The sequence below is a fragment of the Sardina pilchardus genome, chromosome 12, assembly GCF_963854185.1.
Source record: "Sardina pilchardus chromosome 12, fSarPil1.1, whole genome shotgun sequence".
NCBI classification, from domain to species: domain Eukaryota; kingdom Metazoa; phylum Chordata; class Actinopteri; order Clupeiformes; family Clupeidae; genus Sardina; species Sardina pilchardus.
The window spans coordinates 21,563,403-21,579,733 of record NC_085005.1 but is presented as its reverse complement, the minus strand read 5'-3'; the positions used below and the strand labels follow the sequence as shown (position 1 = coordinate 21,579,733).

Below are 16,331 nucleotides of genomic sequence, written 5' to 3'. Positions count from 1 at the left end.
TCGAGCTAAGTACAACCGATTGTGTTGTACCAACAGTACTCGTGACCTTGAGAAACACAGATCAATGTCAATAATGGCTGGAATTCTCCTTTAAAAGGTAAACTATGCAACGTTGTTTTTTTAGTTAAAAAAATTGTTCCATACTGTTATGATTAAATGAGTCATTACCAATCGAACAATGTTTTTTTCCGGCCGCCCTAGTGGTCTGTAACGGTAGAACCACGTTTGCAATTTCAGGAGGCCTCGGGCACGCACCCATGCTCTACTCCAGGAAGTGTCATGAAAAGCCACGGCAGACTAACCGCTTGAGGAGTTTTGTAAAATATACACGCTAAAGCTGTAGGGGAAGCTCTGCTGAGAAATATGCAAGCATAAAACGAGCGAAAAACGGGGTTGATCTTTAAGATGTAAAACACCGAGAGGACTTTAGAATTAGAAAAAAATACTTTTAATTTAACAAGACAAACATATCTCCAGATATGTCTTACAATAGCATTTTTTAATAACAAGTCAAAACTGATCTAGTCATATTACAAGAGTAATAACAACATTTTCTTTGTAGTCTGTCAAGTCCTCCCGTAGCTCGGTCAATACGGTCATTGTGCTCTTCTCACTACAGTTCAGAATCTTCTGGAAGAACTTGTGCCAGACAGAATGGAGTGACTCTCCACTGCAAACAGATATCACAACACACACACACACACACACACACACACACACACACACACACACACACACACACACACACACACACAATCAGAGATTTTAGATACCCCATAATATGATCAATACATGTGAGATGTGAGGCTCATAACAGTCAGAAACACATTTGGTAAGTGCAGATTTATCCATATGCTCACTCAAACTCCAATTACCAGCATAGAGAAATACTACACCTTTGTGTAGGGCAGGGCAATAGGTCTCAAGCTAAATACAGGTAAAGCTCATATACGGAAAGTCATATATCGAGAATGTACTCGATGCATCTCAAAATTGGGTCTTGATGCGACTGATTTTGTCCTGAGGGGTCACATATAGTTTTCATAGTGTTGAAGAGTAAAAATAATCTTCCATATTACCCAGCCATAACAACAAACAGACTACAATCTATAAATTGTAATTGTTAACCCCTTCCCTTATTTTGTGTCTCAATACCAGTGGAGAAGAGGCTAAAGGTAGAGATAAGAAGAGGGCTACGGAGGTAGACCCCACCAACCTGGTCTCAGCCAACTCTGCCAGGCTCCACCCTGCCTCTGTCTTGACCACATCCAGGGGCCTCTTAAACAGCATCTGGTGAACGGTCTCCGCTACACCCAGCAGGTCCAGCTAAAGTGCAGAGATGAACAGAGGGATTAGGATGGGTAGAGGGGTGTAGGTGAAGGGATGGGTGGGATTGTAGGTGTGTGGGTTTGGGGTGGGACATGTGTGTAAACAATGATAAGTGTGTGTGTGTGTGTGTGTGTGTGTGTGTGTGTGTGTGTGTGTGTGTGTTGGAGTTTGGATCTGGGACATGTGTATATGTGTGTACTAGGTGGGGGGAGTGTGTGTGTGTGTGTGTGTGTGTGTGTGTGTGTGTGTGTGTGTACCTGGTAGGGGGAGGAGGTGGGGGACAGAAGCCCTTTACTGATGTACTCAGCAGCGTTGCCAAGGGAACCAACTGTCTGTGTGTCCATCTGGAGCTGCAGATCCAATGAGCTGGAGAAATCTATCGCCATGACGACAGCATGGTCAAAATCGGATGGGGTGGGGCTGAGGGTATAAAGCAGAGACAGTTAACACACAGCCTCTAACAAAAACATCACGACTTAACTGCAGTCATGACTGATTTTGTGAATTATTTATACACAGGCTCAAAGAACACAGTTATACACATTGTTAAAAAGTTCTATCAAAACATAAAACAAAAATAAATTTGAAAAGGTCTGTGGTGAAAAAATAATGAATAGTGAACAGTAACAGAGTTATTTGCACATGATAGAAATCCATAGAGTCAGACAAACTAACTAATAATAGATGTGTTTGTGTCTTCCCCCCCCCCATGTCATCACAGTCTGACTCTGATCTACCTCAGAATCGGGTCAATCACAACGACTGTGTGCGTGTGTGTGTGTGTCTGTGTGTGTGTGTCTTCATGACACGTGTACCTGGGATAGTAGATGAGCGAGTGTGGACTGAGGGCTCCGTGCACCAGGTGACAGGTGTGCATGCGTATGACCATCTCCACCAGTCGAAGGGCCAGGTAGGCTACCAACTGCTTGTTATCTCTGTCAGCCGTCCACTCCTGCAACAAGTTCAGATTAAACGGCAAGGATTACTGTGTGTATGTTTTATAGACTTTACTTTAGGTAAAGCAACCTTAGGGGCTCTGAAAGGCACCATGAAGGTGTGGTTATTACTACTCCTACTACAAGTATTACTATTACAACTACATTATTAAAAAAAAGAACTTGAAGACCATGTGCCCTTGTCATTTAATGTAATTAAATAGCTTGCTGTAATATATGGGCTTGATAATCACAGGATATTAATAAATACAACAATATATCATAATTGCTGCTCTGCTCTGCTGTGACCCCTGCTGCTCACAGCCAATGTGGTGTCTCTGGGGACCCTCCAGATTGTGACACAGCCATCCTCAAACAGGAAACAGCTGCTCCGGTTCAGGAAATGCTCCTCGGTGTCCGCTGGGAGACGGGCCTTAAGCTGAGAGCAGATGTAGAAATCCCAAGGCACCGGGCTTCGGTCCACCTGCGTGGGAGGCACGACCAACGACAATCAGTCTTTACATCGGATGCCTAGATTTACATCAGGGTAATATTACACCCTGGGTGCTCTGAAATTATCCTATCAACTATACACAGGGGAAATATTTGTGCCTGAAGTTCAGATATTGTCAACGTTAGTTTTTTTTTAATATACAGTATATATATAAATAATTAAAGTAGCCTAGCACGTCATTCAAGATACCGGACAAGTGGTTTATTCAATCACATACAAGGATTATTTTACAAGGCCCCACCCTCTGAAATACATTTCCTACTGAGACGTCCCAGACCCCCCCCCCCCTTTTCTCCAATCCTGCTCCTACATTACTTTTTGCAAAAAAATCTCTTTCAAATCCAGCCCATCCCTTTGCTTTACAGTGCTTTACAATACATTTGTTTTCAGTGCATTCAAAACATTTCATTTTTCAAGTAAATTACATTTCTTCGCCCAAATTCAATGTAATTTACTGTAAGTGTAGTTTAGAAAATGGATGATGTTTCCAAAACCACTGAGTACCGGTAATCATTCATAAACATGAATTCAATAAGGGCCAAAATACAATTATTCTGATTTTGCAACAATCGAGCAGGCCTACAGCTTATAAAATAACAGATTCAATCAAGCACTAGCTCAGTGGTCTATGTGCTGTAGTGTCCTACCTTAAGCACAACAAAGTCTTTCTCTGGCGGAAGGACGTAGTGGCTCTCGAGGTCAGGCATCTTCATCAGATAAGACAGCACTTCATCACCTTCAAACACAATACATTCAGGATATACTATATGTACGGGATCATCGGTAGATGGCATCACAACGAGATGAACTGGTTAGCAAATCTGAATTTGCTACGTAGGTCTGTCTGGAACGGATCCCATTGAGACCTGTGTGTGTGTGTGTGTGTGTGTGTGTGTGTGTGTGTGTGTGTGTTTTACCCAGACGCAGGCCTAGGATAGAGCTAGGGAGGGGACCAGGCTCTGGGTGTAGGTCAGGGAGTGTGTGGAAGCCTATCTTGTGCAGCAGTTGTCTTCTCACTTCCAAACTGAATGGATCAGAAGGTTGGTCTTCTGCACACAAGAAAAAGGTTGAGGGAAAAAAATTAAGAGGCAGGGGGGATGGGTTAAAGTGAATTTGCATTTGACCAATTGAAATAAGTCTCTTCATGGAGATGACAAAATACGATACATTGTGATATAAATAAAAACAAACACACACACACACACACACAAAAATGAGAGTACAAAGGAGCCGAGAGGGAACGGTGTAAAGGTGTCCTCAGTGGCTGATCAGACACTGCTGGATTAGATTAAAAGAGAGGAGGAAGGCTCACCACCAGAGGGAGCCATCATCTCCTGGTCCATGTCCTCCTCTCCCTCGTCTGGGACAGGCGGCAAGACGACGGAGGCTGAGCCAGCAGAATGATGAGTGTGACGAGCCACGACCGACACTGAACGCCACTCTTGACTCACCTCCAGGATAGGGCTACAGGTGAGACACACACACACACACACAAGAATGTTAAAAATAGCTTGTTTGCTCAACCATATGAGCAAAATAGGGTTCACAATAGGATGCACAATCAATTTATTTAGGGACCATTTCACAATAGGGCTGCATAATCAATTTATCTTTAATTGAATTTTAAACTAACGCAATTATATAATCGCAAAGGCTACAATTAATTATGCAGCTCTGTTCCAATGGTTAATCTAATCACATTTGTGTGTGTGTGTGTGTGTGTGTGTCAAATCAAACGCAAAATCTGTCAGAAAAAAATTCTCCAAATCCTACAGCCCCACTTTAGATCAATCTACAACAGAAATCGAAGTCAATACAAATACGTAGATGCACTTTGCACTTGAAAGTCCCCCCAGGTCGAGGCTCGTGTGGCACCTGAGTTTGTTGGCTTGCGTGGGCTCAGCTGGTGTTTGCGGCGTGGTGTCAGGGCAGGACTCTGCAGGGGTCCCGTGCGGCACCTCGGTCGCGGCCCCGTCGCCCGTCACACCGCCGCTCTGACCTCGGACCCCGCCGAAGGGAGTGGACGCCAGCATGGCGGCGCGGGCGAAGTCGCAAGTGTCGTCGGGGCTGATGCTCAGGGTTTTGTTGCGGTGGCTGTTGATGATCGCCTCCTCGGCCTGCGACAGGGACCTGTCTGTGCAGTCCTGTAGAGATGACTCAGGTCATTTAGGTGTGTAGACATGTATTGTGATTGTGTCTCAACTAAAAAAATATCATACCTGTAGTTTACTTGATGGGTAAGACACTGTTTATGTACTTATACTTGTTCATTTGGCTGACGCTTTTATCCAAAGTGAATTTCATATGTCAATTACTGCAAGGACCTTACTCAAGGGCAAAATGGGGGCAGGTGGTAATCAATCCTACAACTTTTCTTGCTACTGGATGCTAGCCTAGCTCTTTAGCACTGCACTAACAACACACCATAGATATGAATGAATTCGCACATAGTCCAAAGGATATTTACTTCCTATTCCCGTATCAGCCATGGTATCACAACAACACTGGGAAAAATAATGGTTGTATAGTGTGGCCTTTAAGTTATATTAGTTTGCTATGAACCCGCTAGGTTCCTGTCCCACTCCACCACCGGAATGGGTGTGCCGACACATTCTGTCCTTTACTCACGCACACCGGTACAGAGCTGACAAGCATTCAGTTAACAATGGATTTTACTGGTGTGTGGGGACATATGGAAAACAACGGAATCGAATCGAATGTGTGTGTGTGTGTGCAGCATGTACCTTCTCTGTGGGCGGGTACGATGGGGAGCCTCGGGTCCTCAGGATGGGCACGGGCAGCTTCAGAGAATTGTGCTTGGATGGAGCACTTAAGCTGCGTCAGAGACAGAGGCATATACAGGGTCATTCAGGATCTTCAGTCTGCAGTGACTGACCATATTCCTACAACTTGACATCTTTGACATGTTTATAGTTTACACACACAGCCCTTATGTCCACACTAGAGATGCGCGGATGGACTATTATTCTATCCGCAACCGCATCATACAACTCATCATTAGTCCGCCATCCATCAGCACTTACGTTTTTTATGTTTTTTTCAGAACCGCACCCGCCCGCCATCCGCTTTTTGTTTAAAGCAAAGATCTCTGTTTAAAGGTCTATGGGTGATCCAAGACGCTGATGCGACGAGATAAAGCTCTTGTTCTAGAAAGATGCAGCTATTTAGTCTAATTAATGGCAATTACACTTTATTCTTTATACAAAAAGAAAGAAAGTCCGAATAGAATAACAACAAGCCATTCGCATTACAGGCCAATTAACTCTGCAGCTTGTCAGGGTGACGAGTAGGACGAGCCTGTTCTGAAGACTCCCGTTAATTTTGATTGCACGAGTGCACGTCTTTTCCAGGCAGACAGTGCAATCCATATCAGCAGGCCTTACATACAAGTTATAAACTTCTTCTTTCTTATTGCACATTGCAGACGAAAACATAGGCTACATAGGCAACTTAATTTAAACTTGTTGTTACCTTTGAGTTTGTCACGCACATTCACTGGCGGCGTTGCCATCTCTGATAGTAAACAAAGCAGCATGCATTGCATAGACACAACTAGATCAAATTACTGCCTGATGAGAAAAGTGTGCATGTTTTTATCGGATGTAAGTAACAGTATTTAACAATGTAGCCTAGCTTATATATTTTTTTTTCATTTGATCGGTTCAACCGCCACCCGCCCGAATCTAATTAAAATATTATTTTTTGTAAGGTCATCCGCCCGATCCGCGGTTTAACCGCGGAGTCCGCAGCTGTAACCGCCATCCGCGCATCTCTAGTCCACACACATTTGAAAGCAACAACAGCCCATATTTGTAAATACAAGACAACAATATTCATTCCCCATATGGGGATCAACTGAGACAAGTAATTCAATTTGGATAACAATATAAAACCTGTTGGCTGTTCCCCATCTGAAGGAACAGGACAGGTTATAGCGATGGACAGCTCTAAGAAACAAGAGAAAGGCAGATGAGGAGGAGACCTACGTTTCGTGAGGCAGGCCTCTTGCAGCGTTCTCATTGAACACGGCGAAGGGTTTGGGCCGGACGACTGCAGCGGACGGCGCACTCGGAGACTTCTCATCACCGGTTCGTTCTGCCGGTAGGAACACCTCATCTGAGAATAACAAAGTCAACACTCAGCAGGGAGCAGTGGCAGCAGCTTCCATACCTTTGGGCCCAAGAGCCCACGACAACACACGTTCCAATTCGCTCTCTCTCTCTCTCTCTCTCTCTCTCTCTCTCTCTCTCTCAACACTCTGGACCATTTTCCTGCACATAGATAATGCCTACTACTCCTGGACTAAAAGAAAAAGCAATATAGAAAAGAACTTCAGTAGAGATCCCTCTGCTCCATGTGTAGGAAACGGGCTGTCAGTGAAGACAGGACAAACAAATATCGACCGGTCTGAAAAGTACCCTGTACTGACCTCTATCAGTTTCAGTATTTCCACTAGGAGGTCTACCCCTGAAAGAGACAGCAAGAGGATAAGAAATAACACTTTGAGATGCAGACAGTAAAGGGTACTGAAAAACAATTAAGAATACACCACGAGACTGAACAAATGAAAAGAAGTAAGTAAAAGGGAAAACAAAGAAAAATATATCTTTGTAGTTTACTCACTCTGTGGAAGGATTTGGCGATTCATTGTAAACCTCAAACGGTTTGTATTTGTCTTGACAATTTTCCTGTAAGACAAACACATCATGAGCAGTTAGCAGAAAGTAAGTGTTTGTGTGTGTCTCCGTCCCATATCCTTACACCAAAATCTGTTTCTGGGCATAAATTATTTAGGGTTTCATGTCTAGCAGGGTGTAGGTTTCCCTCCCATACCTGAGATGGAGTGGACTTGCCCTGCATCTTCTGCTCGATCTGCTGCCTTAGTCTCTCCTTCTCTTTGCTCAAGTGCATCTGCTTCTCTGCACAGGTGAGTAACAGTGAGCACATTTAAACACAGGTGTGTATGGGCAAACACACCAAGCCATCGGCAAATACAGGTGATTATAGTCAGATAAAGCAGATGTAAACACACTTAGTTAGTGGTAAACACCAGTGTTAGTAATACATGCAGGTGAATTAATTTAAACAGTGTTTTGAGGAGTAAAAAGATGGCCAGTGATGAATCCTGATGAGTGCATATAGTCAGCAGTGTATACAGGTAAACACAGGGAGCCATAAGTATGTATGTGTATGTGTGAACTGCAGTTTACTCAGTAAGAAAGCAGTGATGAACACGGCTGAACATTGGACAGGTTAACACACAGGTGTCACCAGGGGCGTCACTAGGTGTACCATAGATCCGGGGCTGTAGCCCGACTTTTTGTTTTGTTTTGTTTTTTCCCTTCTTACGGGGGTCTGGGGGTTTTTCCCCCGGGAAATTTTGAAAATTGGGCCGTTAAAGATGCCGTTTCAACGTAGTTTGAGAAGGAAAGGAAGGACATTCGTTGGGGTTCTCCTCATCATATTTTAATAACAAATAAAGCTAATTTCCCTCAAGGCTAGCCTAGGCTACTGGTATTAGTTCTAACAGAGACCTCACACCCAAACATTTTTTTTCTGCCCGTGACATGATGAATGAATGAATCATTTCCAGGTGCCACTCTAATCGCTGTAAATGGATTAATCCAACACATCTCCTCGTCCAATTTTCAGTTTGCATGGAAATCATTGGTATAATTGCCTAGGAGATCTACGTGCGGCCAGCCTGGCTCTTCCACTCGTTTTGTGGTAACTAGCAGTGTTTACTACTGTTTTTGTAGGCTACTACGTGTTTACTACTGTTGACAACTGTAGCCTACTAGTAGACTTAATGGAACAAGTTCATGGAAAACGAATGCTTGTGCAGAACGTTTCGTTAATCTATCCTACAGAGCCGTTAGGTAACGTAGGTGAGTAAGTTTATCTCTTTGTTATCCAAATGAACGGTCTTAAAGTTAGCGAGTTACAGAGGCTGGCAGTCAGCCCGACAGAGGGGGGAAGCATGGAACACTGATGTCGCATTTGCAACAATCTATTCCGACTCCATGGAACGTCAGCGAACAAGAGTAACAATATTGGAGTTGTGCCTGTGTTTCTGGCTCTCAGGCTAAGTTGTGACTGCTAAGAAATAGCCTAGAAATCTAGACGCCACTAGCGGCAATCACGTCAGGCTAGGGGCTGCTGACCGTGGCATTCAATTTGAACCTTATAAAAAAAACTCTGTGGCGATTTTCATCATTTTGTAAGGCACGGAGATCTGGGGCTATCCCCAATACATCCGGGGCTATAGCCCCGAATGCCCAGGTCTAACGACGCCTCTGGGTGTCACAACATTTGGCGTGTTGAATGTCAAACACTACTCACAAAAAGTTAGGGATATCTGGATTTCGGGTGCATTTTAATGTTTCAGTGCAGAAAGCATTGAAACATTGAACTGTTGGACATGCACACTCAAACATTTAGAGAAGGTTCACCTGTAAAGGTTATAATGGATTGTAGGTTCATCCTGAAATGTCACCCGAAAGCCAAATAATATCCCTGACTTATTGTGAGTAGTGCATGTATTTGAGGAAGGGTGGAGACACTGGGTCACAGATGAGGGGATGGGGATGGTAGAAAATATAGGACCTGGGCCAAGTGTCAAACAGCAGGCTGTACCTTGTAGCTTTTGGCGCATGCTTATGAAGTAGCGCTCAGCCCTGAGTTCCTCAAAGCAGAATTCTGTCGGTCCCCTCATCAGCTGCTCCTTGCAGTACATGACCTGGACCCCTGGCTGATCCCCGCTCTGATTGGCCAACGGGACCTGCTCTGCGGCCAATGGGGCACTAGGACTGAGAGAGGAGGAGAGGATTGGCCTAGGTGAGTTCACTGACAAAATGATTATATATATATATATATATATATATAAAAAAAAAAACACAATAAATTAAAAAAAAAAAAAAAACCTCAACTGTCCATCTCATCTGGAGAACTCAAAAAGGAATTAGAACCACATTAGAAGGCTAATATTCACTTTTCTAGTAAAACTAACACACCACACCATCACTATACAGTCACGCTATAAATACACCACCTCATCCCAGACCCATACTGCCACTCACTCATGTGAGACTTGAGGGGGTTCCACCAGGTTCTGAGTATGGATACTTTCTGGCTCACTCAAAGGGTTCAAATTGCCAGAAGCGCACACCTGCAATGTCAAGGATAAAGGAAGTGACAAACACACAAATACACCATGTGAAAAAAACAGTGATCGTGGAAATAACAAACACAAAAAAATATATACACTGAGCGAACAACCCAGTGGACATGGAAATAACATACACAACATACACCGTGTGAAAAACCCACGGGGACATGGAAATAACAAACACACAAATATACACTGAGTGAAAAAAAGCAGCGGTCATGGAAATAACAAACACACAAATATACACCAAGAGAAAAATCCAGACCTTGTATACAAATTTGGGTGGCAGGTGGGATTAAAGAGGACATTCGGTATACAACAACCTAGGGTCTAATTTTTTGGATGATTGATGATCAGGTTACTTTTGTCGTGTTTCTCCAAGGCAAGCACAGAGTTGCAAAACTGTCTTTTTGTCTGTTTAAATGTATACAGATCCTTTAAAAACATCATCCTAAAAAGAACTTCTGTAAAGATAAAAACAAGTGTGTGTAGTGAGTTGATAAGTGTGGTCAGATTACAAACCCTCTTGTCTGTTCTTTGTGACACAAACTGGTTCTCTTCAGCCTCAACCACAGCGTGCTCGACAGACCTGGCTTGGCTCTCGTCAAAGACAGACAAGCTTTGTTCAAAGCCTGAAGTGGGCGGCTGGTAAACTATTGTGCTCGAATTTCCTGTAAAGAAAACATGTCGGCACTTTTTGAATTAAGTTTTAATGTGAAACACATTTTAATTGAGAGTACACTGAGAAGGCCAGCTTTAAAAATGCAAGAGCACATATGGAAAGTATGGAAGGGAGGGGAGAGAGGGAGAGAGAGAGAGAGAGAGAGAGAGAGAGAGAGAGAGAGAGAGAGCGAGCGCACATACCAGCTACGGATCCTTCCTCTCCATTCACGGACGCAAGCACCCTGCGGTTCCGTCGGGTCCTCCGGCCCACTGAAGATGGCAGCTGAGGCTCAAAGTCCAGCCTCTCCTGGGTCACATCTGCCCCATGCCCGACGACCTGGTCCGACAGACGACTCTGGAAAGCTCTGAGGTCAACATGAAGATACACTAATAAAACAACAACAACCGCACACACACACTTCAAAATTTGACATCTGAGGGCTATTACTATAAAGCAAGGCTATGAGCCAAACAAAGCAAATTCAGGTGCAATTGGTGATCTCAAAAGATTTTTCGAAACTATCTTAGCACAAAAAAACATTTTACAGAGTGTCTCCTGGGTAACATAGGTGCACATGGCACATGGGATTTTTTTGAGACGCAAGTGCGTGCCCTCTGGTTGAACTGACATGGAATGACCCCCACCCCACGTGGAAAGACAGCGGCTGCACACATAGTTTCATAGTTTCTGAGTGTTTTGAGATGTCTACCGGTAGTGTCTCTGTAGTTCATCCAGCGGTCTGGCTCCACACTTCAGGCCCTCCAAGAAGATGATGTCTGCCTGCTGTTGGTCCCCCTGCTTTTCCAGTGCATCTGACCAGGCTATGTACAAGGCTGCCTGTTGCACCCCAATGCCTTCTGTCTGCATGTAGCTGAACATATTCAAGGGCTGGGTACTATTTTGGGCCTAAAGCAAAACAAAAAATTAAAATCTTTACACACTCATGTTATGCATTTTGAATGCATGCAAAATATTCGCACGGGATTAGTATTACCTGTGGACCTTTGGTGATTTGTGATAATTGCGGAGAATGCCTGAGATCTTAGTCCCGTGCGAATGTGCCATGTCTGTAATTTGTAAAGTGAAAATTCCGCCGCAAATTACCTACTGTATTTCGCCAAACACAGACGTCCGGTGATAATACTAATCCCGTGCGAATCTGCATCTCAGTGATTGCCATTGCAATTGCATATCTTTTCTACTTTCTGCGTTGTTTTCGGACGTTAGCATACGACATATCCGGGTGTAATGTCAGTGAAAATAGAGTTATTTACAGACTTTGCTTATCCCGTGCGAATGTGCTGCAAGTAACACAGAGGTGGGGTGATAATTTGAAAATGACCAGAGGTCCACAGGTAATACTAATCCCGTGCGAATAGGGCTTTTAACTGGAGACTGACCAACAAAACAACATCCTACAATGCAGACTTAACAGCTTTTTTGATAATTCACGTCTTGATTCGAGTGCAACGAGTCACTTACCAACTTGATCCACATATCCACATACCGTGGATCATCATAAAACGTTTTGTCATCCACGAACTTTTGTACTACCCTCTCGAGAACTGCACAAAGGTTACTCCCCTTGTCACTCTTTCCATACGAGTGTTCAATCCATTTGATATATCTGCAATAGTCAAGGAAAGGTGAACGGTAACGTTAGGTCGAGAAGATAAACGTTGAGTGATACATTAGCGATGTTGTGTAATGGATTGTCACCTATCCCAAACATCAAGAGGATCGTCGCCGTCGTACATGCGTATTTCCAACTCGTAAGCTCTGCCGAGAAAGAAAGATTTACAACATGTTCGCTAACCAGTACTGCTAATTTAGCTGTAGCCTAAGTAAGTTATTACACCATAAACCGAACTCACTGTTTTTCTTGTTCTGTCAAGTGAACGAGGGAAACTGGGTTTGGATCTCCTGCCATGTTCTTAACGTTACTGCAGGGGAGAAACATTAATCAATGTATCGGCCCAAACATCAATCATTCAGCGAACCCTAACATTAGGCCTACAGCTACCAAACGTCTAATATTTACCAATGAAGTTAGAAAGTGATAGGTGACAAACACCAAGTCAGTTATTAGTTAGCTATTACGGCTACAAGCTAAACTCACGTTTTCACTGAACGAATCGAGAAGGCGAAATTAAGCAACGTCAGACAGATACCTTCAGTCTCCTTGTTGTTGTAGTTGTTATTGCGTAGTTCAATTTAAACATACAAAATGAGTAATATTACTTACATGGCGTTCTCGTGCTAGATGGAAATTCAACCAGCTGGTTAGGTATTCAACATCCCTCTACTTTTTGAACGAAAACTCGTCACCATCAATAAGTGTATGCGATTGGAGCAGCTTCTGAAGTAGGCGGGGCCAGAAGCCTTTGCACCAGACAGTCACTTCCGTACCACGTGTCATAATAAGTAGGCTATTTTACTATGGGCACTTTGCGTTGTATTTTTGTAAGAGTAAAGTATTCAGAGATCTGTCATTTGCATATTTGCACAGAAACAAAAGGCAGTGATATCAGACATGGGCTGCTGTAAAAGGTTGTCATGCAAAAATAAAATTGATTGAAAACTTTATTTTCATTCTCGGAAAGTACATTGAGGGAAGTCCTCTTTTACGATGCAGCCGAGATATACAAATAAAATAAATAAATAAAATAAAAATACTAACCACATAATTCCAATACCAATACCAATGCATAAAATACACACACACATACATAAGATAACAAACAAACATGTATATTAAAATAATAACAGTGTTAATATCCATACATAAAATAATAATAATGTTAATATCCATAATTAAAATATCAAGGGAAACAATTACAGAGTGGGGTAGGGAGATTTGCAATCAGAGTCTTGAATTGATCATACGAAATGAGAGATTCTAGCTTGAGGGTGCGTTGGACTTAGGGTGACCACCTCCAGTCAGACAAAATGTGGGACAAGTAGCATGGTAAAGAGGGACAATGTGGGACAGACGTAATAACTTTAAACTTAAGATATATTGCCAGATCTAATTTACTAAGCAACATTTTTTTTAATCTACCGACATAAGATTAAGATACCTAGGCTAAAAGACAAAACATTAATTTCGCAACATCTCATCTTTATTGGGACTATCAAAATTGTCAGCTGTCCATTCAAATTCTTAAAACACACAAAAAAAATATTAGACCCACCTAGCCTAAGTTCAACCAACTATAAGGCCTAGTCTATAGTTGAGGCTTGCATAGAAAGTTGAACTATTTCAGTGCAAATAGGTAAACCAGAATCTTTTATGATTTGCATGTTTCTTTGATGTGTTTTTTATTAGGCTATCTGCCAAGGAGGTTATTTTCATCGGGGCTTGTTTGTCTGTCTGTTGGTTCGCAAGATAACTCAAAAAGTTAAGGATGGGATTTTCAGGAAAGGTCTGAAATGACCCACGGAACAAACGATTAAATGGGAGTTATCCAGGAGGCGGTTGTGTTTTCGCTTGGCCTACGTCTGCGCTCTCGGAGTGTTTTTTTTAGTTTTGTAGGACTCACTTGCACCATGTCGCTTCACATCGTATTCTTCACCATGCCCCAGAGAAAAACAAATGCAAAATGCCCTCTCTGCTTCGCCGTCTATAGATCTTTGCCAAGAGTATATGTTGCGGTCCATTCGCTGAAAGTGCATCTTCTCTTTCTCGTGGCCACACTGGCCATGGCTGCTTAACCTGACCGAGGAGCGCGCTCTCCAATTTGAGATCTTTGACAACGTTGCGGAGGCGTTCGTGCACCAGGCAACAGTTTGATTGACGTACGACTCAGCCTATCGACTACCGATTTTATTGCTCTCCTTTGAACTATTGGACATAAGTTAACACTACGCCTGTGGGCGTATCTTTATTTTCAATTGGCCAGGGTCGAACGAAAAAGCGGGACAGATGCTCAATTTGCGTGAGGCGGGACAAAGGGTAAAATTGCTGTACAGTACAACGTAAAGCGGGACAGGTGGTCACCCTAGTTGGACTAGATTCCAGGATGTGGGGGCATCAAAACAGAAAGCTAGCTTCCCCAGCTCTGTACGAACAATAGGAACTGTAAGTTGAGGGTAACTGTTGGAGCGAGTGTGATAGAGACCTGATTGCCAGTTTAACAGAGAGGATAAGTATGATGGGAGTTTACCTGTGATGGCTTTATAGATAAACAGAACCCAGTGTCTGAAGCGCCTCTCAGAGAGAGATGTCCACCCAATTTTGTCATACAGGACGCAATGGTGGGTGTCATAGGCCGCACCAGTTGCAAACCTGATGGCAGAATGGTATACTGTGTCAAGACTTTTAAGAGCAGAGATGGGGGCATTCTTATACAGTATATCACCGTAATCTAACACAGGCATAAAAACAGCTTCAACTATTCTTTTCCTGCAGGAAATGGGGAGGGAAGATTTGTGTCTGTAAAGAAATCCAATCTTAATTCTCAGCTGTTTTACAAGACATTCAATATGAAAAGAAAAAAGAAAAGTTTTTCATCCAACCAGATGCCGAGATATTTATATACTGACACCTGCTCAATGCTAACACCATTCAGAGTGCGTAAACTAATCTAGGATAGCCTACCCAGGATCACAACCTGGGTGGACAACCCAGTCAATAAGCTGCTGTTTGTGTGTGATCACCCTCTTTATGCCCCATTATAAGTCTATGGACGAATATATTATGGGGTGAATAGGGTAAAAAAATGTTTAACAAATAGGCTACATATTCCCACAAAAAATCCTTAGATGATTACTGGAGGTAAGACTCAGTAACATCAAAGTAAGGAAGTAGCCTACATTAAAGAGACCCTATGCAACTTTTTCATAGTCATAAAATCGCTCAGAAATCGTTGTTTTGCTTGACTGACCAGTTTAATCGAAAACAGTAATATTTCCTCCCGCCCCCAGTGTCCCTATCCGCTATTGCAACCTTGCAGTTTCTGCAGTAGACGATCGCTCCTTGTTTACATCTAAAAGTCAGAGACGCGTAAGGAACAAGAAGAACCACGCTTGCAATTTATATATTTATAGCCTATGTATAAAATACACGCTAAAGCTGTCGGGGAAGCTCTGCAGAGAAATATGCAAGCATAAAACGCGCGAAAACTTAAAACGAAACCGAAACCAGAGACGAAATCAACCAATCCTGCATAGTTCCTCTTTAAATGGACAATTACACTGTACCCCATAGGTTTCTCTATACTGTCAGGATCTTGCTAGATACATTCCAGGTGATACTGGTGAACATCAGACGAAAGGTTATCCCCTGAAAAGGTAGGGCTGCATGAACATTCTGCTCAACCCCACCAACAGTGAGGGTGAAGGAGAGCACTAAGATCATCTAGAAGTTTATATTTCATCTTGTATTTTTGTTTGATGTTTTCCCCTCAGAAACACTGGTGTTTAGAACATGGAAATCATCTCTGATTAACAATGCTTTTAGGTGCTACAGTATAGTCTTCAATCCATCCATACACTGTACATTATTTTTGTTTGTTTTTATTTTTCAACACGACTGGCTTTTTGTTTGATGCTCTTTATGTGTTGTTTTTTTCTCTCACTATGTGTTTCATCAGCATTTGGAGTTTTGGATTAGCAGAGACTTTTAGGTGCTCTTGATGTCCTGTTTGTTTGATATTCCATGTACATTTATTTTCCATTCCTAGTGCATGTCTCTGCCTG

General features: G+C 42.8%; 1 protein-coding gene across 2 annotated transcripts; it reads right to left on the bottom strand.

Moving 5' to 3' along the window:
• Positions 1-431: 431 nt before the first annotated feature.
• Positions 432-12,952, bottom strand: bub1ba (BUB1 mitotic checkpoint serine/threonine kinase Ba). Of its 2 annotated transcripts, none has more exons than XM_062550658.1 (23): positions 12,877-12,952; positions 12,506-12,574; positions 12,351-12,410; positions 12,114-12,258; positions 11,341-11,537; positions 10,832-10,995; positions 10,490-10,638; positions 9,879-9,967; positions 9,436-9,608; positions 7,633-7,718; positions 7,423-7,487; positions 7,229-7,266; positions 6,786-6,915; positions 5,523-5,613; positions 4,654-4,922; positions 4,091-4,242; positions 3,696-3,827; positions 3,426-3,514; positions 2,587-2,748; positions 2,145-2,281; positions 1,587-1,749; positions 1,217-1,326; positions 432-670 (listed from the first exon to the last, which is right to left on the bottom strand). In XM_062550658.1, exons 2-23 carry the CDS (start codon positions 12,559-12,561, stop codon positions 526-528), a joined length of 2,802 nt encoding a protein of 933 aa, XP_062406642.1. In that variant the 5' UTR covers positions 12,562-12,574; positions 12,877-12,952; the 3' UTR covers positions 432-525. The 2 variants fall into 2 exon arrangements, with proteins under 2 accessions (XP_062406642.1, XP_062406643.1); XM_062550659.1 differs by lacking the exon at positions 12,877-12,952 and adding an exon at positions 12,803-12,820.
• Positions 12,953-16,331: the final 3,379 nt, after the last annotated feature.

Excerpts from the sequence above, each read along its gene's own strand:
- bub1ba (XM_062550658.1), bottom strand. The coding sequence starts at position 12,561 with ATGGCAGGAGATCCAAACCCAGTTTCCCTCGTTCACTTGACAGAACAA. Across the intron at positions 7,488-7,632 it reads GCAAGTCCACTCCATCTCAG|GAAAATTGTCAAGACAAATA; the intron begins GTATGGGAGGGA and ends TTTGTCTTACAG. Across the intron at positions 3,828-4,090 it reads GATGATGGCTCCCTCTGGTG|AAGACCAACCTTCTGATCCA; the intron begins GTGAGCCTTCCT and ends TCTTGTGTGCAG.